The 22,831-nt window shown below is 39.7% G+C and overlaps 1 protein-coding gene and 1 pseudogene across 3 annotated transcripts in view; both read right to left on the minus strand.

Annotated features, from left to right (window-relative positions):
* Positions 1 to 22,831, minus strand: part of Ift81 (intraflagellar transport 81) — a 144,812-nt gene that overhangs the window by 102,649 nt on the left and 19,332 nt on the right. For all 3 annotated transcript variants that reach the window (XM_045133106.1, XM_045133103.1, XM_045133104.1), the window contains 6 exons: positions 22,153 to 22,242; positions 17,664 to 17,729; positions 17,242 to 17,352; positions 13,422 to 13,506; positions 6,787 to 6,950; positions 5,216 to 5,311 (listed from right to left, as the gene is read on the minus strand). In XM_045133106.1, the coding sequence (XP_044989041.1) occupies positions 5,216 to 5,311; positions 6,787 to 6,950; positions 13,422 to 13,506; positions 17,242 to 17,352; positions 17,664 to 17,729; positions 22,153 to 22,242 (612 nt within the window). The remainder of the gene's footprint in view (positions 1 to 5,215; positions 5,312 to 6,786; positions 6,951 to 13,421; positions 13,507 to 17,241; positions 17,353 to 17,663; positions 17,730 to 22,152; positions 22,243 to 22,831) is intronic.
* Positions 11,294 to 13,225, minus strand: LOC123454167 (annotated as a pseudogene).

Here is a 22,831-nt window from a genome sequence, read left to right on the forward strand (position 1 = left end):
AGGCCCTGGCATGCAATTTCCCTTTCTCTCTCTCTCTCTCATAAAAATAAATGATAAATAGGGCTGGAGAAATGGCTTAGCAGTTAAGGCACTTGCTGAAAAGGACCAAGGTTTGACTCCCCAGAACCCATGTAAGTAAGACACACAAGGTGGCACATGTGCAAAAGGTGGCGTTTGTATTTGGAGTTCAATTACAGTGGCTAGCGCCTGGTCATGCCAATTCTCTCTCTCATAGTAAATAAATAAATAAATTTAAAAAATGATAAATACTGGCTGGGTGTGATGGCACATGGCTTTATCCCAGCACTAGGGAGGCAGGGGTAGGAGGACTGTTGTGAGTTCCAGGCCAGCCTGAGATTCCATGATGAATTCCATGTCAGCCTGAGCTAGAGAAGACTCCACTTTGAAAAACCAAAATAAACAAATAAAAATTATGTATGGGGCTGGAGAGATGGCTTAGCGGTTAAGTGCTTGCCTATGAAGCCTAGGGACCCTGGTTCAAGGCTCGGTTCCCCAGGACCCATGTTAGCCATCTGTACAAGGGGGTGCACGCATCTGGAGTTCATTTGCAGTGGCTGGAAGCCCTGGTGCGCCCATTCTCTCTCTCCCTCTGCCTCTTTCTCTGTCACTCTCAAATAAATAAAGAAAAAAAAATTTTTTAAAATTATGTATGGATGTATGTATGTTGGGGCTGAGCATGGGAGTTACTTGTCAGGGCTAGAAACCACACAATTCGAGGGCAGCAGCCTGGAAGGGGACAAACCAGCAGAAGGTCAGCTGCAAGAAGGGCTGCATGTCATTGTGAGATGGGGCTGAATGCAAGAGGCTAGACATGATTCCAGGGTGTCTACTTAGAAGGGGAAAAACCAGAGGAAGGTCAGCAGCAAGCAATCAACCAACTTGGATTCAACTTTTCACACCCACTTTGTAAGTCCCTCCTCCAAAATAATTATCTGAAAAAGGGTGAGCCAGAGGGAAACTGTGTATGGGCCCCAGCCCCTAGGAGAAGCAGGGAGCTCATCTCATTCCAAAAATGCAGATAGCAAATAAGACTGAAGAAAATAAAAAAACAGCCAATTTAGATACCAGGAAAGCTAAGCCTCCCAAGGACTTACCCAAATTTGCTGGGAGGTGGCACATACAAAGTAGATCCTGCTGAGACTCAAGAGAATCCACCTCAACTTAGTGGATAGTCTTCAATACCACACCCACCTTAATCAATTTAGATCAGGCCACCAAACAGAGTATACAAGAGCTGCTATTGCTACATGCTCAGTGAGACAATTGATCTCCAGAGGGGCAGACTCGGACACATAGCACACAACAAAGAACACCCAGCAAAGGGATCCCCACCAAGATTACCTGGTCCCACAGTGGAAGCCTCTAATGAAAGCTTAGAGAAACCCAAGACATAAAAGCCCAAAATGAAATCTCAACAAGCATTTTAAACAAACTTACTGAGATGATGAACAAATGGCTGGTTGATTAAAAGAATAATTAAATAGGAACTCCAAGAATGGCTGAAGGAAATGGAAGAAAATTGGCAAGAAAAAAAAATCAAATTACAAAATAAAGGTTGACTCAAAAAATTAGAAGGCAACAAAAAGAACTCAAAGGATGGATGAAGATGATCAACAAGAACAATTCAACTGGCGGCTGAAGGAAATCAAAAAGAATTAGGAAACGGTACTCCATAGCTGATTTAATAATATCAAAGAAAATCAAAAAGGTCAGGTTGGGCATGGTGGCACATGCTTTAATCCCAGCCTCGGGATGTTGAGGTAAAGAATCACCAAGAGTTCAAGGCCACCCTGAGTCTACAGAATTTTACATGCCAGCCTGGGATAGAGCAAGACACTACCTCAAAAAAAAAAAAAAAAAAAAAAAATTGAGAGAAAGATCAGAAAGCTGAGGAGAATCAACAAACAAATGAGCTCATGGGCTGATGTAACAAGCTCAAGTACATATCCAAATGCAGGAATGATCTTCAAGAGAAAATAAAAAGTTCAAATCAAGAAATGGAAATAGGCCAGGCATGGTGGGATGTGGTGGTGCATGCCTTTAATCCCAGTACTCGGGAGGCAGAGGTAGGAGGATCACCGTGAGTTCAAGGCCACCCTGGGATTACATAGTGAATTCCAGGTTAGCCTGGAATAGAGTGACACTCTACCTCAAAAAACAAACAAACAAAGAAAAAAAGAAATGGAAATGAACCAGGTGTGGTGGCTCATGCCTTTAATCCCAGCACTTGGGAGGCCAAGGCTCCAGGAGTATTGCCATGAGTATGAGGCCACCCTGAGACTACATAGTGAATTCCAGGTTAGCCTAGGCTACAGCGAAAAACTACTTCAAAAAACTAAAAAGAAAAAAGGAAAGAAATGCTGAAGAAAAAAAATAACCCCCTTAAAAGACTCCCAAGAAAGCCTCACCAACAGATTAACAGATCACATGAAGGACAGAATTTTGGAACTTGAGGACAAGATAGAAGAATTACACTGGAACTCCAAATATATTGTCAAGTTCAAGAAAACCACATATTTAGTTCATAGGCATATAGGAAGGGGAATAAATAAAGGCCAAGGGCATAGAGAACATCTTCAACAAAATTATTGAAGAAAAATTTCTCCCTGATGCGCCCAAAACATTATAGGCCATTGCCAAGGCCCTTGGTTTCCCACCAGGAATAGATGGTAAGACCCTATTGCTGAAGATTCCATATACTTGGGCTGCAAGGCCACTGAGAAATCTTTCTGGATCTGAGCTAATAACCTCCTCCATGTAGGCCAGATGATAGAAAGCTGGAAGAAGCCATTCTGCATGCAGTTCAATGGGAGAAAGAGAAATCGCCACAGAAGATACTCAACAGTGAACAATGTGAACCTTATATTTTGCCAGCTAGGCCAAATGAACCAACAGGTGCAATAGTGGCACATCTGTTATGGGGGAAACCAACTGCCCTCTAATTGGACTGGAGGCCCGCTCCATGGAAAGGAAATACATCCCTGACACTGAAAACTTAAAACAGGGGTAGTCATAAGCCCTAGGGGTGTAACAACTGCTGTTTGGCCAAATGTATATACTATGCTTATCAAACTGCCCAGTAAGCACTTCTGTTAATGTTCATACCCTTATGTTAATGCTACTCTCACTTTTGGTTGAGAATCTTCTCTTTTCAGATGGCAGTGACCTTGGGATGACTCAGAAGGTATCATGGTAATGGAAAGAAATGACTGCAGTGCTCATTACTGCAATATCTGTATCACACCTTCCAAGGCTCAGGGTCTAATGCGGAAGAGGTGGTAGAAAGAATGTAAGAGCCAAAGGAAGGGCAGGACTCCATACAACATGCTCCCTCCAGACACAAAATGGCCTGGATATCCATGGCTTCACAGTGCCTGACACTACCTGCATAAGACCATCATAAGAGGAGGAAAAGATCAAGACATCAACAGTAAAGAGAGACTGATTGAGATGGGGAGGCGGTATGATGGAGAATGGAGTTTCAAAGGGGTAAGTGGGGGGAGGGAGGGCAACACCATGGGGTATTTTTTTATAATCATGGAAGTTGTTAATAAAAAAATTAAATTAAAAAAATAAATAATAAGAAAGAAAAAGAAAAATTTCCCAACCTTACAAAATGGAGACCAACCCAGACACAGAAGGTGCACACAACACTAAATAGACAGGACCAGAGAAGAGGCACCCCGTGGTACATAATAATCAAAACACTAAACATAGAAAATAAGAAAAGAGTGCTAAAAGCTGTAAGAGGAAAAACAGCTCATTACACAGAGGTAAGCTCATTAGAATTGCCTCAGATTTTTCTATGGGAACTTTTAAAGCCAGAAGAGCTCAGAATGGAGTATTTCAAAAGCTAAATGAAAAAAATAAAATAAAATAAAAAGCTAAATGACCATACCTTCTAACCCAAATTACTGTGCCCAACAAATTATCCCTCATAATAGGAGGTTAAACAAAAAACTTTCATGATATAAACCTTCTGCATGATGACATGAGCACCTCATACTGCATGGAATACTCCACATTCAGAAGATGAACCAACATGCACATGAAGAGAGAAAAAGAAACAATCAAACTAGAATGGACATAAAAGCATACAAAGACCAAAAAAACACCAAACTCCACAAAATCTTCAACATGACAGGGATTTACTCACACCTTACAATTAATACTCTGAACATTAATGAACTTAACTCTCTAATCAAAAGACACAGGTTAACAGGCTGGATCCAAAAGCTAGACCCATTCATTTGCTGTCTACAAAAAACTCACCTCACAATTACAAATAAACACCACCTTAGGGTGAAAGGACAGAAAAAGATATACCAAGCAAATGGAAATAAAAAACAAGCAGGAGTCGCTGTACTGATTTATGACAAAACAGACTTTAAAATAAATCAAAATTGGTAAAAAGGCTATTTTATACTCATTAAAGAAACAATATAAGAAGAGGATATTATCATCATAAACTTCTATGTACCAAACATGGGAGTACCTTTTATAAAGCAAAATTTGTTAGACAATAAAACAGACATAAATCCCAAAATAGTAATAGTAGGAGACTTGAATACCACACTATCATCAGCAGATAGATCCTCCAAGCAGAAAATAAGCAGAAAAACAAGGGAGCTAATCAGGGAACATTGTAGAAGAGTGGGTGGGAAGACTGTAAGAGCCACAGAATGGGTAGGCATAACCTGAAGCTTGGACTTTCCCCACTCTACCCCAAAGGGACTGACTGAGGCCTTCCTAAACCTACAGTAAATATCATAACTCACTGAGGAGAACCCTCATGGTAACAGGTGCTGGAGCAAGGGGACAAAAGAGTATAGCCTGTTGTAATATATATAAAATAAAATAAATGATAAACATTTTGACTTGTACCACCTAATTTTGACATTTAAAAGATGAAATAACAAAAACATAGAAACACAAGCAGCCCTACCACCACAAACGGCAGATGCTAAGGAGATTAAGCATTATCAACGTATTACGTTTCAAACTTGAATTGACGTCTTTTATTGCTTCTCCACTAATTCTTTGTTATAATCTGCAGATTAACAGTGACAGAGGATATTTACTCTTTATTTCCTTCTAACTTTAAAACTATAAATAACACAGTCAGTAGCTGTAATGAAGCCATTCACACATTAGATTACAGATTTAAATGTGCTAGCCAAAAGAGTGGTCTTACCTGTTGCCTGTACAGTGACAGCTTGACTTTAATTGGCTCATTTCTCATCATTTTCTTTTCAGTCAACTGACTGATCTCTGAGTTTATTTCATTGATCTAAAATAATATGAAAGTGAAAAAATTTAAATTTTCCCTATGAGAGCCCGATTAGTGGCACACATCTGTAATTCTAGCACTTAGAAGGCGGAAGCAGGAAAAGCTTGACTTTGAGGCCAGCCGGGGCTACAAAGTGAAATCCTGCCTAAAAAAAAAAAAAAAATCAAACGGGTTGGGGAAATGGCTCGGTGGTTGAAAGTACTTGCTTACAAAGCCTGACAGCTCAGATTCAATTCCCCGATACCCACATAAAGCCAGATGCACAAAGTGGCACATGTGCCTGGAGTTCATTTGAAGTGGCAATAGGCCCTGGCACACTTATATTCTCTCTCTCTCTGTGTCTGAAACAAATATTTAAACATAAACAACAATCAGCCTGGACTAGAGTGAAACTCTGCCTCAAAAAACATAAAACAACTTCTCTCTATGATTATGCAAACTAAGCAAATTAGAGATATTATGCCAAACTCAAGCTGTGAATTTACAGTTCCTTCCATCAGTAACTAGATGGGAAGAATAGTTCCATTAATGTTATAGATATATTATTATGATATACTCTTAAAAATAAATTAGAAGGGCTGGAGAGATGGTTTAGCAGTTAAGGTGCTTGCCTGCGAAGCCTAAGGACCCACATTTGTCTCTCTAGATCCCACATTAGCCAAATGCAAAAAGGTGAGGCAAGTGCAAGGTTGCACATGCCCACTATGTGGCACAAGTGTCTGGAATTCAATTTCAGTGGCTGAGGCCCTGGTGTGCCAATACTATCTCTCCCCCTCTCTAAAATAAAAATAAATAAATAATATAAATTTTAAAATAATTTAGAAGCTGGGGAGATGGCTCAGTGGTTAAAAGTGCTTGCTTGCAAAGCCTGCTGGTATGTGGTTCAATCCCCAAGCACCATATAAATAAAGGGGGATGCAGGGCTGGAGAATTGCTTGGTGCTTAAGGCAAAGCCAAAGGACCAAGTTTCAATTCCCCACGACCCATGTAAGCCAGATGCATAAGGTGCTGCATGCATCTGGAATTTGTTTTCAGCTGCTAGAGGCCCTGGCACACCCATTCTCCCTCTCTCTATCAGCCTCTTTCTCTCTATCCCTCTCAAATAAATATTATTTTAAAAAGAAATGTTAGTGTTAAATGAAAAATTACCACATTATGGTTGGAAACAAAACTTGAATATTTAAATATTATAAAGTTTGACATCAGAATAATTATGAAGACACAGACCCATAAGCCAATTCTTATATATTAATTTAAATATTTAAGTTATTTCATTGTCCTAATCAGTAGACTAGGTTTTTATAACCCTGTATGGATTAAGTAATAACACAATATTCCAAAATTCCTCACAAAGACAGCTCATCAGAAGAGCTAGCAATTCTTAATATAGGTTAGCTTTAGAGTCATAAACAGCAGCTACACAAGACTAGAGATGAGATAAAATTGGGAGCTATAAAAAGGCAATTATCACTTACTTTAGTTTCAAGTTCAAGAAGATCAGAATGGCCCATGGCAGGTTCCGAAACTACTTTTTGTAAAAAATGCAATTCCTTTTTCTTGTTCTCTAATTCTTTGGGAAACTTTTCAGTTACCATATATGAATTAAATTTTATCTCCTCCTCTAGTCTCTTCAATAAACCTTTAAAAAAATGAAGTGGATATTTAAACCCAAAAGAGTATGTGCTATGAGATTCTCACACATAGGAGGGCATATCTGTTCTAAATACTTTGTATAATATCTATATAATAGTAATATTCATAAGTAACAATATATAATACTATACTGAAATATTTTATGTTAATTAGAATGATTGTAAAAACAATATTCATGGAAGGATATTTAGATAATTATAGAAAAATTATGTTATGATCTTTCCAGCTTCACAAGCTAATTCTTCAGTTTTCTAAAATATGCAAAAGTAACATTTGTAAAATCATATACATCTCTGTGTCCCATTTTGTTTTTTAAGTATTTAAGAAGTCAACAAACCAAATGACAACACAAATAAAATCTAGCTCAGCTACTCTCTTACTTCATGCTTTCATTTTATTTTTATAATACTACTATTTTTTTTAAATTTTTATTTATTTATTTATTTGAGAGCGACAGACACAGAAAGACAGATAAAGGGAGAGAAAGAGAATAGGCGCGCCAGGGCTTCCAGCCTCTGAAAACGAACTCCAGATGCGTGCGTCCCCTTGTGCATCTGGCTAACGTGGGACCTGGGGAACCGAGCCTCGAACCGGGGTCCTTAGGCTTCACAGGCAAGCGCTTAACTGCTAAGCCATCTCTCCAGTCCAATACTACTATTTTTAAAAGGATTTTTTTTTTAAAGGAGAAATGTTTTATTTATTTATTTGAGAGCGACAGACACAGAGAGAAAGACAGATAGAGGGACAGAGAGAGAATGGGCACGCCAGGGCTTCCAGCCTCTGCAAACGAACTCCAGACGCATGCGCCCCCTTGTGCATCTGGCTAACGTGGGACCTGGGGAACCAAGCCTCGAACCGGGGTCCTTAGGCTTCACAGGCAAGTGCTTAACCGCTAAGCCATCTCTCCAGCCCAATACTACTATTTTTAAAAGGATTTTATTTTTATTTATTTACTTATTAGAGACAGAGGGAGTGAGAATGGGTGCACCAGAGCCTCTAGCCATTGCAAACAAACTCCAGATGCATGCACCACCATGTGCATCTGGCTTACATGGGACTTGGAGAACTGAACCAGGGTCCTTAGGCTTTGCAGGCATGTGCCTTAGCTGCTAAACCATCTCTCCAGCCCAATACTATTTTTGTTTTTGAAGTACGGTCTTACTCTAGCCTAGGCTGACCTGGAATAATTATGTAATCTCAAGCTAGTCTCGAACTCACGGTAATCCTCCTAAAGTGTGCACCACTACACTCAGTTACAATACTTCTGTTTGCGGGGGGGGAGGGGGAGGAGAGGCCAGGGCATGCCTTTAATTCCAGCACTTGGGAGGCAAAGGTAGGAGGATCACTGTGAGTTTGAGGCCACCCTGAGACCACATACTGAATTCCAGGTCAGCTTAGGCTAGAACAAGAACCTACCTTGAAAAAAAAAAAGCCGTTGATACAATTTATAATCCTAATACTTTATAAATAGTAACATATTATATTGTGTCAGCTTCAAACCAATGAAGACATTGCTAAGATACAACAATTTAAAATCTGGAAAAAGAGAAATAAAGTATCTACTTCTATGTTTTAGATCTGGTAGCTTTTATTTTTAAACGTATTAGTTTATAGCTAAGTGATAATTTAAATATTTTAAGACTTAATGGTTTCCTTATTTTGGCAGATGCTTAACTGTGTACACAGAGATTTTCAGTGAATAATGGTTTTGTTATAAATTCCCAGGCCAGAGAACTTTTTACAGTTTATTTCAAATCTTTCCATTACACATTTACAAATTCTGGCTTGACTTTTTAAACGATGTGTTTCCGGCTTGAGTAATCTTCATATGAAGATTGCATAATAAATTGGACCTAAAGCCTTAAAATTATTTTTAGTCTTGCTGTGCTAATAGAGCATGCAAAGTTTTATTAATGGCAAATTCACAAGTTTTCCATTTATTCCTCCAGTCTCCCCCTCTACCTGTTTTTTCAGGATTGTTGAAGGGAAGAGAAGGGAACGTGTTTAATGAATCACACAGTACACTCAGGCATTCATTCCAAGCCAGTTTCCCATTAACTCTACATCCTGGCTTCTCTGACCATTAGGTGACTAGTCCTTTCATCTTCGGGTTTTTAAACACATTTCATGTAATTAGAGATGCACAGAATCAAAGCCTAATATGTTTTTTTAAGTAGAATAATTTTATTTGAGAGAGAGAGAGAACAAGAACGTGAATATGGGCATGCCAGGGCTTTTTACCACTGCAAACAAACTCCAAACGGATGTGCCACCTTGTGCATCTGGCCCTATGTAGGTACTGGGGAATTGAACCTGGGAGCTCAGGCTTTGCAAGCAAGTGCCTTTAATCACTGAACAATTTCTCCAGCCCCCTAAAATGTTTTTTGCAATGTAATATTCTTATATACCTTTTCTACTTTAACAAGATTTCAAAAATACAAACTAGCCTTGCCAGTGACATAAAGCACACCAGTGATTACCTGGAGAGGGGGAGGGGGACAGGGTAGAAGTGAAACATTACAAAGGGCCACCAAGAAACATTTGTGGGCTGGAGAGATGGCTTGGCAGTTAAGGCACTTGCCTGCTAAGCCAAAGGATCCAGGTTTGATTCCCCAGTACCCATATGCACAAGTTGGCGCATGGGTCTGAAATTTATTTGCAATGCCTGGAGGCCCTAGTGCATCCATTCTCTCTCTTTCCTTCTTCCTGCCTCTCTGTCTGCCTCTTTCTCTCCTTTTCAAATAAATAAAATATTAACAAAATACTGTACTGGTTTCTTGAATATTTTTTACTTGCAAGCAAAGAGAGAGACAGAGATGGACAAAGAGAAGAAAAGATGCTTTGAGTCCTCTGGCAACTGCAATCAATTTCTAGATACATTCACCACTTTGTTCATCTGGCTTACGTGGGTACTGAGAATCAAACCCAGATCATCAGGCTTTGTAAGCAAGCACCTTTAAATGCTGAGCAATCTCTTCAATTCTGTACTGGTTTCTTAAATGCCAATTATACATAACATACTTCCTTAATTTTTTTTTTTTTTTGCTTTGCTTTTAACCAGATGGATGGACATTTATTATAAAAGTTGGGTTTTCCTCCCTTCCTGTGTTTTGTAGCTTCCATTTACATCAGCAAGTGAACAAAAAAGTGATAAAAAAATCTACATGATTAAGTAACAATTCATCAACACATCATCTGTTGGAGAATAAGGCAAGAAGGGGAAAAATATCCTTTAATCCAATGCAAATTAAGTATTCCCTCAAAATTGCACATTTTCCTCCTACTTCGGTCACATATTAAAAAAAAAAAATTAGGCCGGGCATGGTGGCACATGCCTTTAATCCCAGCACTCGGCAGGCAGAGGTAGGAGGATCGCCGTGAGTTCAAGGCCACCCTGAGACTACAGAGTTTATTCCAGGTCAGCCTGGACCACAGTGAGACCCTACCTCGAAAAACCAAAAAAAAAAAAAAAAAAAAAAAAAAAATTAGGGCTGGAGAGATGGCTTAGTGGTTAAGTGCTTGCCTGTGAAGCCTAAGGACCCTGGTTTGAGGCTTGATTCCCGAGGACCCACATTAGCCAGCTGCACAAAGGGGCAGACACGTGTGGAGTTCGTTTGCAGTGGCTGGAAGCCCTGGTGTGCCCATTCTGTCTCTCTCTGTCGCTCTCAAATAAATAAGAACTAAAAATTTTTATTTATTTATTTACTTGAAAGCAAGAGAGAAAGAGAGAGAGGAAAAGGAAGAGGCAGATAGAGAGAATGGGTACACCAGGGCCTTCAACCACTGAAAATGAACTCCAGATGCATGTGCCCCTTTGTGTATATGGCTTACGTGGGTCCTGAGGAATTGAACACGGGTCCTTAGGCTTTGAAGGCAAGAGCCTTAATTGCTAAGCCATCTCTCCAGCTCTGTTTGCATATTTTAAAATACATATACAGAATGGCATTAATATATTAATATAGAATTCACAGTCTTGAAGACATATTCTCTAGTCTTCTAAAGATGATATGCCTTGGGCCCTAGTAATCCATTAACATGATTCAATGCCACATGTAGGACAAAATGTTTTTTCCCCTTTTTTTTCTAATTTGAGTTTTCTGTTGAGGTAACTCCAGGAACCCAGTTGTAACAGATCTCAATTCCTCCAAGAACAGAACCAAACAGAGTAGCTTCTGAGAGCACTTTCTACTGGCCACTGTCTCAGGTGGCTGGCAGTAGGGATGAGGCCTGAGAAGCCGAGGTTACATGGGTGCTCTGAGACAACCCCTAAACAGGGGGAATTTAAAAACCAGTAGTCCTCATGGATCTCTTATTGTTCTTTCCCGAGGGTTATTTACTTAATATGTGAGATTGCCCACTGTGCATGAGAGAGACTATTTCCCTCACTATTAAGCATGAGATAAACAGAATTGTACAACTTGTCATGAGAATGAAAAAGTAGAAAACCCACATCCATCCTAAGTTGTCTTGGATCAAAGACACCAAATACTGGCCTACAGCAGCACCAATGCTCCCAGTTCTAGCCACAATTCCTGTGACTGTTGCCAGTGCCTCACTGCTCTCTGGGATCAGCTCTTGATGGCCCAGGTCTGCAGAAATCACCAAGCTAATCATATAGGAGGGTCCACCAATAAAAAAAACCCCGTAACGGTCATCAGAAGTGCATTGATGGACTTGTTGTTTGGAGAGCCTATGATTCCTCCAACTCAAGTAAAAGGGCAACCAGAAGGAGGAGTAATTCACTAGCTTCAGGCAGGAGTAGGCTAGTGAGTACCATATGACGCCAAAAAGGCAGCAGGCCTGGTAAAAGCTTACTGCCTTCACTTGGGGAGCAGTGCTGTCCTTTTAGGTTGAATAATTAGGCTCATATTCATCTTCATTTTCAGCATCATTAAGGAGCGGCCAGTGTGAATCTTCTAAGTTTTCTTCTGCCTCAATACCTGGAGACCAATTTCCTCTGGTGATACTAGCAGCCCGAAGAGGACGATCCCACCAGCAGACTACACCCATGCAGTCACCAGAAAGGCATACTCGCCATAGTCTTCCGGATCTCCTCCTCAGCCTGACTGTGAAGTCTGGGCAGTTGAATGAGCTATATCATTTCTTCTGTTAGACACCCGCAGCAGTTCGGCACTCTGGCCGCACCGTTTTGCTCGCTCACTCTCCTGCTCTGCTAGGTTGCACTCCCTGTCACCACCTCATCCTCCTAGCCCCAGCCAGCACTTCCAGGCACTCTGTTTTTTTGAGGTGGGATCCTGCTCTAGCCCAGGCTGACCTGGAATTTACTAAGTTCTCTCAGGCTGACTCTTTGATTTTTAAGCTGTAATCTATTAATAAATATATCATCATCTTAAATGTGTCACAAATTGAAAATACCATGATAAATTGTAAATGGTAGCTCCCTCATATAATCCCAGCACTGGAAAGTTGAGTCAGATAGACCACCATGAGTTCAAGGCCAGCATGGTCTACATAGTGAGTTCAGGACAGCCTAGGCAACAGAGTAAGACCCTGTCTCAAAACAACAACAACAACAACAAAATACTGAGCACAATGGCGCATGCCTTTAATCCCAGCACTTGGGAGGCAGAGGTAGGAGGATTGCCGTGAGTTCAAGGCCACCCTGGGACTACAAAGTGAATTCCAGATCAGCCTGAGCTAGAGTGAGACCCTACCTCAAAAAAAAAAAAAACAAAAAAAAACACAGACTGGAGAGGTGACTGATTTAGTGGTTAAGGTGCTTGCCTGTGAAGCCTAAGGACTCAGGTTCAACTTCCCAGAACCCACATAAACCAGATGTACAAGGTGATACATGTGCACAAGGTTGTGCATGTGCACAAGGTGGCACATGCATCTGGAGTTCAACTGTAGTGGCTGGATGCCCAGGAGTACCAGTTCTCTCTCACACACACTCATTCTTTCTCATAAATAAAATAAACAAATTTTCAAAATCACTAAAAATGTAAGATATATATCAACTGCAAAAACTACATTAGAAAAAAATCAAGTGTTTAGAATTAATAAAATACTGTATTATCTTTTAATAGCTTGAGATACAATTTACATGCTACAAAAAAGAAATGTGCCATCAATATCTAGCTTCTACATGCACATGTGTGTGCCCACATAAACATGCATACACACATACCACACACACATGGTAAAAAAATCCAACATGAAAATCCACTGATGCCTTCAATGGGACTCCCATTCACCAGCTAGGTGATGATGTTCCAAAATGCTGAGAAAATTAACTTTCATTAATACATCTGAAGATAATTAATTCCCATTAAAAGTTCAGGAATCTATGGAAGTTGTCCAACAATTTTTTTAATCCAGGAATTGAACATGCACATACTTTACACAAACATTCATGCACATACATTCTGACACACACAAAATGTCAGGAATATTCCAATTTCTTTCTAATAATCTATGTGACATAACTTCCACTTACTTTCAGGCTTTGTATCTGCTGTGGCATGGCGCATACTTTTCAGCTGGTTTTGCACTCTTTGCAATCTTTGCACTGCATGGAACAGCTTCAAGAATAATTACATTACTTAGTCTACTGAAACTTGATGCTCATATAGGCAAGCAATGGAAAATACATAAAATTCTTATACTATACAATAAACAATTAAGAACCAAGAAAATAACATTGCCAGGTGCGGTGGCTAATACCTACAATCATAACATGTGGGAGACTAAGGTTTCACAGCAAGTTTCAGGTCAGCCTGGGCTAGAGTGAGAATCTGCCTTTAGAAAAGAACTATATTAGACTAAAAATGTAACTACTTCAACATTTTTTCTGGTAAATTTTAAAAAGCTTTCAGAAATTTTTTTCTTCAGCTATTTGTTGAATGTAGTAACAAAGAACAATGTTTTTAAAAGACATATATACATCAGGCTTTTCTTGTGTAACATGGTTTTCTTATTCCAAGGAAATGTTAACATTCTCACAATGATGTCTGAGAATCACAAACTGGTGCTACATAACCATGCAAGGTTTAGGAAATGAAGCTTACTACTGCAGTAAAACTGTCATTATGCCAAGTCAAGCTCTGGTGTAGTTAAAAATCTAAACTGCCAGTTTAGGCTAGCCTTAAACTTGATATGTAGCTGAGAATGATCTTAAAACTTCTAATCTTCTTGTCTGCACCTCCCAAGTGCTGGGTTTAAGGCACGTACCACCATGTCTGGCTTTATGTGGTCCTGGAGATCAAACCCAGGGGTTAATGCATACTAGACAAGTCAACTAATTGAGTCAAATCCTTAGCCCCGAAATATACTTCAAATATGCCCAGATTTTTGTTTTGTTTTAAAAAATATTTTATTTAAGCTGGGTATGGTGCTATACACCTTTAATTACAGCACTTGGGAGTCAGAGATAGGAGGATAGCTGTGAGTTCGAGGCTACCCTGGGACTACATAGTGAATTCCGGGTCAGCCTAGGCTAGAGTGAGACCCTACCTAAAAAAACCAAAAACCATATATATACATATTTGAGAGAGAGAAGGAAGCAAATGGAGACAGAAATAAGAAAATGGGCAACTACAAACAAACTCCAGATGCATACACCATTTTGTACAACTGGCTTTATGTGGGTAGTGGGGAATTGAACCTGGGTCCTTTGGCTTTGCAGGCAAGTGCCTTAACTGTTAATCCATCTCTCCAGCCCTCCACCCACATTTAAATTTTTTATTTATTTATTTATTTCAGAGAGACAGACAGAGAGGGAAAGAGGCAGAGAGAGAGAGAGAGAGAGAGAATGGGTGCGCCAGGGCTTTCAGCCACTGCAAACAAACTCCAGACGCGTGCACCCCCTTGTTCATCTGGCTAACATGGGTCCTGGGGAACCGAGCCTCAAATCGGGGCCCTTAGGCTTCACAGGCAAGTGCTTAACCGCTAAGCCATCTCTCCAGTCCCCCTTTACCCAAATTTTAAGACAGATTTTCAATAGATAAAAGCAATACTTTCAGGGCTGGGGACATGGATTAATGGTTAAAGGTAATTGCTCTGTAAGCCTGTTGATCAGAGTTTGGATTCCTAGCATCCACTTAAAGACTGATACAAAGTGCTACATGTGTCTGGTAATACCTATGGCAATAGAAGATGGAATCAGGAGAATCCCAAGCTTGGGGGCCAGCTTAGTCTGGCCTTCCTGGCAGCAAAATAATAGTGACCCTGTCTGAAACAAGGTAGAAGGGGAAGACCAACATTCTGAGGTTGTCCTATGAGCCCCACATGTGTGCTGTGGCACACACAATAACACAAACAACACATATAAATATATAAGAAAAAAAGTAATACTTTCAGATTGAATAATTATTTCTTTAAGGTGAAGTTCAAAAACATAAAGTGGGCTGGATGTGGTGGTGCATGCCTTTAATCCCAGCAATTACTCAAGAGGCCAAAGTAGGAGGATCACCAGGAGTTTAAGGATAGCTTAAGACTACATACATAATGAATTCCAGGTCAGCCTAGATTAGAGAGAACCTACCTCAAAAAACAAAATAAACAACAACAACAACAAAAACAGAGTGGAGGCTTGAGACATAGCTCAGCAGTTAAAGGTGCTTGCTTGCAAAGCCTGCCAGCCTGGGTTTGATTCCCCAGTATCCACATAATACCAGATGCTCAAAGTGGCACACGTGATTAGAATTCATTTGTACTGGCAAGAGGCCCTGGTGTACTCATACTGCCTATCTGTTTCTCTTTCTCTCATATAAAAACAAATATATTAAAAATATAAACAGAATATAAGGGACTGGGCACAGTGCATGCCTTTAATCCAAGCACTGGGGATGCTGAAGTAGAAGGATCACCAGTTTGAGGCCAGCTTGTGGCTAAAGAATGAGTTCCAGATCAGCCTATACTATAGTGAAAAAACATAAAACAAAACAAAAAACATGGAATATGGGAAATGTTGAACTTTTTCATGATTTGCTTATTTGCCACTTGAATAAAAGGTACAGGGGGACTAGTGGAAGAAAAAGGATGTTCTTATAGTGTCAGAATCTAAAGATGCTTTTTAGTGATCCCATAAGTTTTGTTGGCAGTTAATCTTACTGTTTCACAATGCAATAAATCTATAACAACCCAAAACACCATGTACAGATACATATATAGTATGGAACATAAAACAAGGTATTGTTACTGTTGATTCTACAAAATACTCCCAACTAAGAGCAATAGGGTGCAAGAGAGATGGCTCAATGGTTAAAGGTGTTTGCTTGCAAAATTTTATGGCCCAAGTTTGATTCCTTAGTACCCAGGTAAGGCCAGATGTACAAAGTGGTGCATGTGTCTGGAGTTCTTTTGCAGTTGCAGGAGGCCCTGGTATACCAAAACTTTTGTCTGTCTCTCAAATAAATAAAAAAAAATATGTTTTTTTAAAAAAAGGGGCAGTCTGGAACCAGGCCTACTTGCACAGAATGAGGCAGGAGGACTGAAAGTTTAAGGTCAGCGTGGGTTACAGAGTGATTTCAAGTCCAGCCTGGGTCACATAGTGAGGTCTTGTCTCAAAATAAAAATAAAAAGAGGGGCTGGAGAGATGGCGTAGTGGTTAAGTGTTTGCCTGTGAAGCTTAAGGACCCTGATTCGAGGCTGGATTCCCCAGTACCCACGTAAGCCAGATGCACAAAGTGGTGCAAGCATCTGGAGTTTGTTTGCAGTGGCTGGAGGCTCTGATGTACCCATTCTTTCTCTCTCCCTCTCTCTGCCTCTTTCTCTCTCTGTGTGTCTGTCGCTCTCAAATAAATAAATAAAAATATACAAAAAAATAAAAAGAGGACAGGAGATATAGTTCAATGGTTCTTGCCTACAGTATGTGAGGCCCCTAGTTCTATCCATAGTATTACCCTCCATGCAAAAGAAAAAAGAAAAGAAGGAAGGAAGAAAAGGAAGGAGGGAGGGAAAGAACACTCTGGCTTAGGGAGATATCAGTGGTGGAGCACTTGCTTAGCATGTACAAGGCTCCTAGCTTCAGTCCATCATATGACCAAAAGGACATGTGAAATTCTAAAATTAATTTTCTTTATATTTGAATTATCAAAAGAAGCTATTTCTAGCCGGGCATGGTGGCGCATGCCTTTAATCCCAGCACTCGGGAGGCAGAGGTAGGAGGATCGCTGTGAGTTCAAGGCCACCCTGAGACTACATAGTGAATTCCAGGTCAGCCTGAGCCAGAGTGAGACCCTACCTTGAAAAACCAAAAAAAAAAAAAAAAAAAAGCTATTTCTTTTATCCTTGGAGGACAAAATTTATGTGGATACCTGATTCTTTTGCTCCTGTTTTTGTTGTGCAAGAAATTCTTCTCTCTCTTTTTCAACTCGAAGTTGCCTTGCTATTTTAAGCATTCGCTGATGATTTTGAACTGTCTCCACCTACAATAAGGGAATAAGTAGTACACGTTACTGTCAGATTTGAGAATGACATTGGCAGGTCACATGACTCAGGCATCCGCTTATCATTTCCTTTGGTAAACAGTTCTCCCTAGAGGTGACAGCAAAGCTATAGACCTACAGGTGCTTAAAAGCTTTGAGCTACAGCCTGAGAAGATTCCCTTTCCCTCAGTGTTACTTGAGTCCACCACAGATGGACATCCATGCCTGACCTAACCTTTATGTACATCCTTAAATCTCTGCCAGGCCTTGGGACTTCAGACTAATGTCTACAGGGCTGATTCTTGACTTACCCTTTTCTTTAAGCGTTCAACTCTTTTAATGAGCTGATCCTTTTCTTCTTCCATTGCACTGATATCCTAAAAAGTAGCAGAGAGAACATTAAAATCATTCTTGGTCTTTAGTAATCAGATTAGGTTCATATGGCTATGTGTCTGCCATTTCATAATTTATTTACAACCAGAGCAGCAGGGAACAAAGATCCTCTTTTGGATAAAGAGCATTTTCTATTTTCCCTCCTGGGTTCTTCATGCAGGTTAACTTTTTCTAGCAGTGTGGTGTTCATCTAGAAAGGAACTAAAGCAGGTTAGGACACAGCAACATAGAGCTGCCAACCAGCACACTTGTGTTCTGATTCAAATATGGGTACATGATTTTTCAAAATCCTATCTGGAAAGAGTACAGGTCTAAGTTCATGAATAACAGCTGCTGACATCCCATCTGCTCTGTTAAACACCAAGCCAGATATTCTCCCAATTTTCCATCAAAATTATTATTATTATTTGAGGTAGCGTTTCACTCTAGCCCAGGCTGACTTGGAATTCCCTATGTAGTCTCAGGGTGGCCTTGAACTCATGGCAATCTTCCTTCCTCTGCCTACCAAGTCCTGGGATTAAAGGCATAGGCCACCACGCCTGTCTCCTACAAAATTATTATTTTTTTTAAAAATTTTTTTTAATTTATTTGAGAGCGACAGACACAGAGAGAAAGACAGATAGAGAGAGAGAGAGAGAATGGGCGCGCCAGGGCTTCCAGCCTCTGCAAATGAACTCCAGATGCGTGCGCCCCCTTGTGCATCTGGCTAACGTGGGACCTGGGGAACTGAGCCTGGAACCAGGGTCCTTAGACTTCACAGGCAAGCGCTTAACCGCTAAGCCGTCTCTCCAGCCCCTCCAAAATTATTTTTAAGGTGATATTGTTCTCAAGACATAAAATTGTGTCTGGTTTTGTCAATTAACCAATTCCTTCCCTGAAAAGAAAGATTTTAAAAAATCAATTACCTTTCTTTAAGCTAGCTCTATAGTATTTTGTGATGAAAATCCTTCCTAAACCTAAAAAAAAACTAATATAGTAATACTATAGTTCAAATCTACATGGCAGCCAGTTTTGGTAGAGTTTGAGGAAATGGGAACACTTATTCAACTACCAGTAGTATTGTATTAAAGAATAATATAAGTCCTGCTGGGCATGATAGCACACACCTTTAATCCTAGTACTTGGGAGGCAGAGGTAGGAGGATCACCATGAGTTTGAGATCATCCTGAGATGACATGAGTTTCAGGTCAGCCTGGGCTAGAGCCAGACCCTATCTCAAAAAAAAAAAAATAAATAAATAAAAGAAAGGAAAAAAAAAAAGAATAATATAAGAAGTCCTGGGCTGGGAGATGGCTGGATTTGACTCACCAGTACTCACATAAATCTAGACATAATATGGCACATGTATATGGAATTTATTTATAGCAACAGGATGCCCTGACACACATACTCTCTCTCAAGTAAAAAAAAAAAAAAGGGCTGGAGAGATGGCTTAGTGGTTAAACGCTTGCCTGTGAAGCCTAAGGACCCTGGTTCGAGGCTCGGTTCCCCAGGTCCCACGTTAGCCAGATGCACAAGGGGGCGCATGCGTCTGGAGTTCGTTTTCAGAGGCTGGAAGCCCTGGCGCACCCATTCTGTCTCTTTCCCTCTATCTGTCTTTCTTTCTGTGCCTGTCGCTTTCAAATAAATAAATAAATAAATGATATCATCATAATAATAAATTTAAAAAATGTTTTTTTGAAAATGAATATAAGAAGTCCTTAAAAATCAATGTATATCCTTTCTGGGCAAGTAACTCTACATTTGGAGATTTGTTCTACTAAAATATTCATAAGAGTCACAGACACTTCTATAAAAATTCTCACTGGTATCAATTATAGCTAAAATTTAAAACAATTTAAATGAGAATTGTTAAATAAACTATATTATAATACAATAAAAGTCATTATGCAGAAGAGTGTTTAATGGAGTTTAACAAAGTCATGATATGGCATTATTTGAATGAAGCAAATTATAACATTTATACATAGTTCAATTCCAAGAAAAATGTCAATAATAGGTATCTTTTAGAGTATGAATTATGAGCAAATTATTTTCTATTTTTCTTGTAGTTTCTGACTTTACCACAAAGAATATAAGAATATTTTGTTAATCATGAATGAAATTAAAATTCAAATGCTGGGTTCTTTTATCCTTTTGCTTTATTCATAAGACATATGAATAAAGAACAGGAAGAGGGCTGGAGAGATGGCTTAGTGGTTAAGGTACTTGCTTGCAAAGCCAAAGGACCCAGGTTCAATTCCCCAGGACCCACATAAACCAGATGCACAAGATGGCGCATGCATCTGAAGTTCATTTGCAGTGGTTGGAGGCCCTGGTGAGCCCATCCTCTCTCTCTCTCTCTTTCTGTCTGCCTTTCCCTGTCGCTTTCAAATAAGAAATAAATAAATAAATAAAAACAATTTAAAAAAATAAGAGGAGATGGAGGCACCAATTACTTATTGGTCTTTCTCATTTATTGAATTCATCTTCCATTTCTAATATTCAATAAACTGCTAGAGAACCTATCAAGTGCCAAGCACTATGACAAGCATTAGGAATATAGTGGTGAAGAAGACAGTCTTTACCTTCATAGGGCCTAAAGGTACTTAGGAAGAAAGACTTTCTAAAAAATATTTTTGGTCTGGTTTTTGTTTGTTTGTTTTCTGTTTTTGTTTTTTTCCAAGGTAGGATCCAACTCTGGCCCAGGGTGACCAGGAATTCACTACATAGACTCAGGGTGGCCATGAACTCATGGTGATACTCCTACCTCTGCTTCCTGAGTGCTGGGATTAAAGTTGTATGCCACCATGGCTGGCCTAAAAACTTTTTTATTTATTTAAGAGAGAAAGAGAAAATGGGTATACCAGGGCCTCTTACTCCTGCAAACTCCAGATGCATGTGCCAATTTGTGCATCTAGCATTATGTGTATACTGGGGAACTGAATATGTGTACACTAGGCCGATAGGCTTTTTGAAGAGCAAGTGATCTTTCCAGCCCAGAAGACAAACTTTATTAAGGTCAATGAGTGTCATGACACCACCATATCCACATGCCCACAAGGCATTATGGCAATAATGTAGGGTACTGTGGATCTGAATTTCAGTCCTCACACTTACACAGCAAATTCTTTATCCACTGAGTGCTTTATCCTCAGTCCCAGAAATTCTATTTCTAAAAATTTATTCTAAAGAAACAATCACAGATATGCAAAAACCATATGGAAGATAATCATAACATCATTTGTAATAATAAAATGAAGATTAAAAACTAAAAATGGTGCTGGAGAAACGGTTAAGATACTTGCCCATAAAGCCTAACAACCTGTTTGATTCCCCAGTATATATGTAAAGTCAGGTGCAAAGTGGTATATGTGTCTGGGGTTCATTTATAGTGGCTGGAGGCCCTGGTGCACCCATTTTGTCTCCCACCCCCCCCCCTCTCTGCTTGGTGTGGTAGTGTTCACCTTTAATCTTAGCACCCAGGAGCTGAGGTAGTGGGAGTTCAAGACAACCCTGAGACTACATAGTGAATTCCAGGTAAGCCTGGGCTATAGTGAGATGCTACCTCAAAAAAATAAAAAACTGAAAATGGTAAAAGAAGCCATACTACACAGTACAATTGGTCATTACAATTATTTTAGAAAGATAACAATGATGATACTTTCATAAAACAATAATTAAAAAGGAAGGTGCAGGTAATTACATATTATGTAAATCATAGTACTTTTCTTCGTTCTTATCTGCATTTTATGTATCATATATATAAGACATAATTATCAAATAAAGATTCAAAATGTAATCTTTTTAAATCCTTGCTAGTGATCTATATAATACATTTGAATTCACTAAGAATTTACTCTGGGCTTGTTAATTTCTTCAATTAAAAAAACTGTCAAAGGGCTAGAGTGATGGCTTACTGTTAAGACGCTTGCCTACAAAGCCAAAGGACCCAGGTTCGATTCCCCAGTACTCATGTAAAAAAGCCAGATGCACAAAGTGGCACATGTACCTGGAGTTCATTTGCAGCGGCTAGAGGCTCTGGTGCACCCATTCTCTCTCTCTCTCTCTCTCTCTCTCAAATAACAAGTAAAATATTTAAGAAAAACTGTCAAAGGTCCTGCAAAAGAAAAGCTGCCATTTTCTATCAATAGTCTCTCTCTTTTTTTTTTTTTTTTTTTGATTTTTTGAAGTAGGGTCTCACTCTGGCCCAGGCTGACCTGGAATTCACTATGTAGTGTCAGGGTGGCCTCCAACTCATGGCGATCCTCCTACCTCTGCCTCCCAATGCTGGGATTAAAAACGTGTGCCACCATGCCTGGCTCTACCAATAGTCTCTATATAGTTAACACTGATACTGAATTAGCTAAAAACAAAAAAGCTGAATCCAATATTACTCAAATCCAAACAAGTATATTTTTTCTTTACCCTTCTTATTTCTGCTGTAGAAAATCCAGATGTCTTGAGATGCTCACATTCCTTATGCAATGTTTTAAAGGTTTCCATCAGCTCTTCATACTAAAAGAATAAGTTCATAAATTATATACTGTTGACCAGTTATAGTAGCACTTTCTTAATCAGGTTACCTATTAATTTGGAGTGATGAAATCACTACCAAAGACATTCTTGGGCTGGAGAGATAGATTGCCTGCAAAGCCCAAGGACCCACATTTGACTTCCCAGATCCCATGTAAGCCAGATGCTCAAGGTGACTGATGTGCAAGGTTGCATTTGTGCATAAGATGGCACACGTATATGGAGTTTGACTGCAGTGGCTAGAGGCCCTGGCGTGCCAATTCTCTCATTAAAAAAAAAAAGACCAGGGCTGGATAGATGGCTTAATGTTTAAGGCGCTTGCCTGCAAAGACCAAGGACCTATGTTCGACTCTCCAGGTCCCATGTAAGCCAGATGCACAAGTCCCTCATGTGCATAAGGTGGCACACACATCTGAAGTTCGAATGAAGTAGCTGGAGGTCCTGGCATGCCAATTCTCTCTCTCTCTCATTAAAAAAAAATTACAAAGCTGGATGTGGTGGCGCACACCTTTAATCCCAGCACTTGAAAGGCAGAGGTAGGAGAGTCATCATGAGTTTGAGGCCACCTTGA

The sequence above is a fragment of the Jaculus jaculus genome, chromosome 13 (genome assembly GCF_020740685.1).
Source record: "Jaculus jaculus isolate mJacJac1 chromosome 13, mJacJac1.mat.Y.cur, whole genome shotgun sequence".
NCBI classification, from domain to species: Eukaryota; Metazoa; Chordata; class Mammalia; order Rodentia; family Dipodidae; genus Jaculus; species Jaculus jaculus.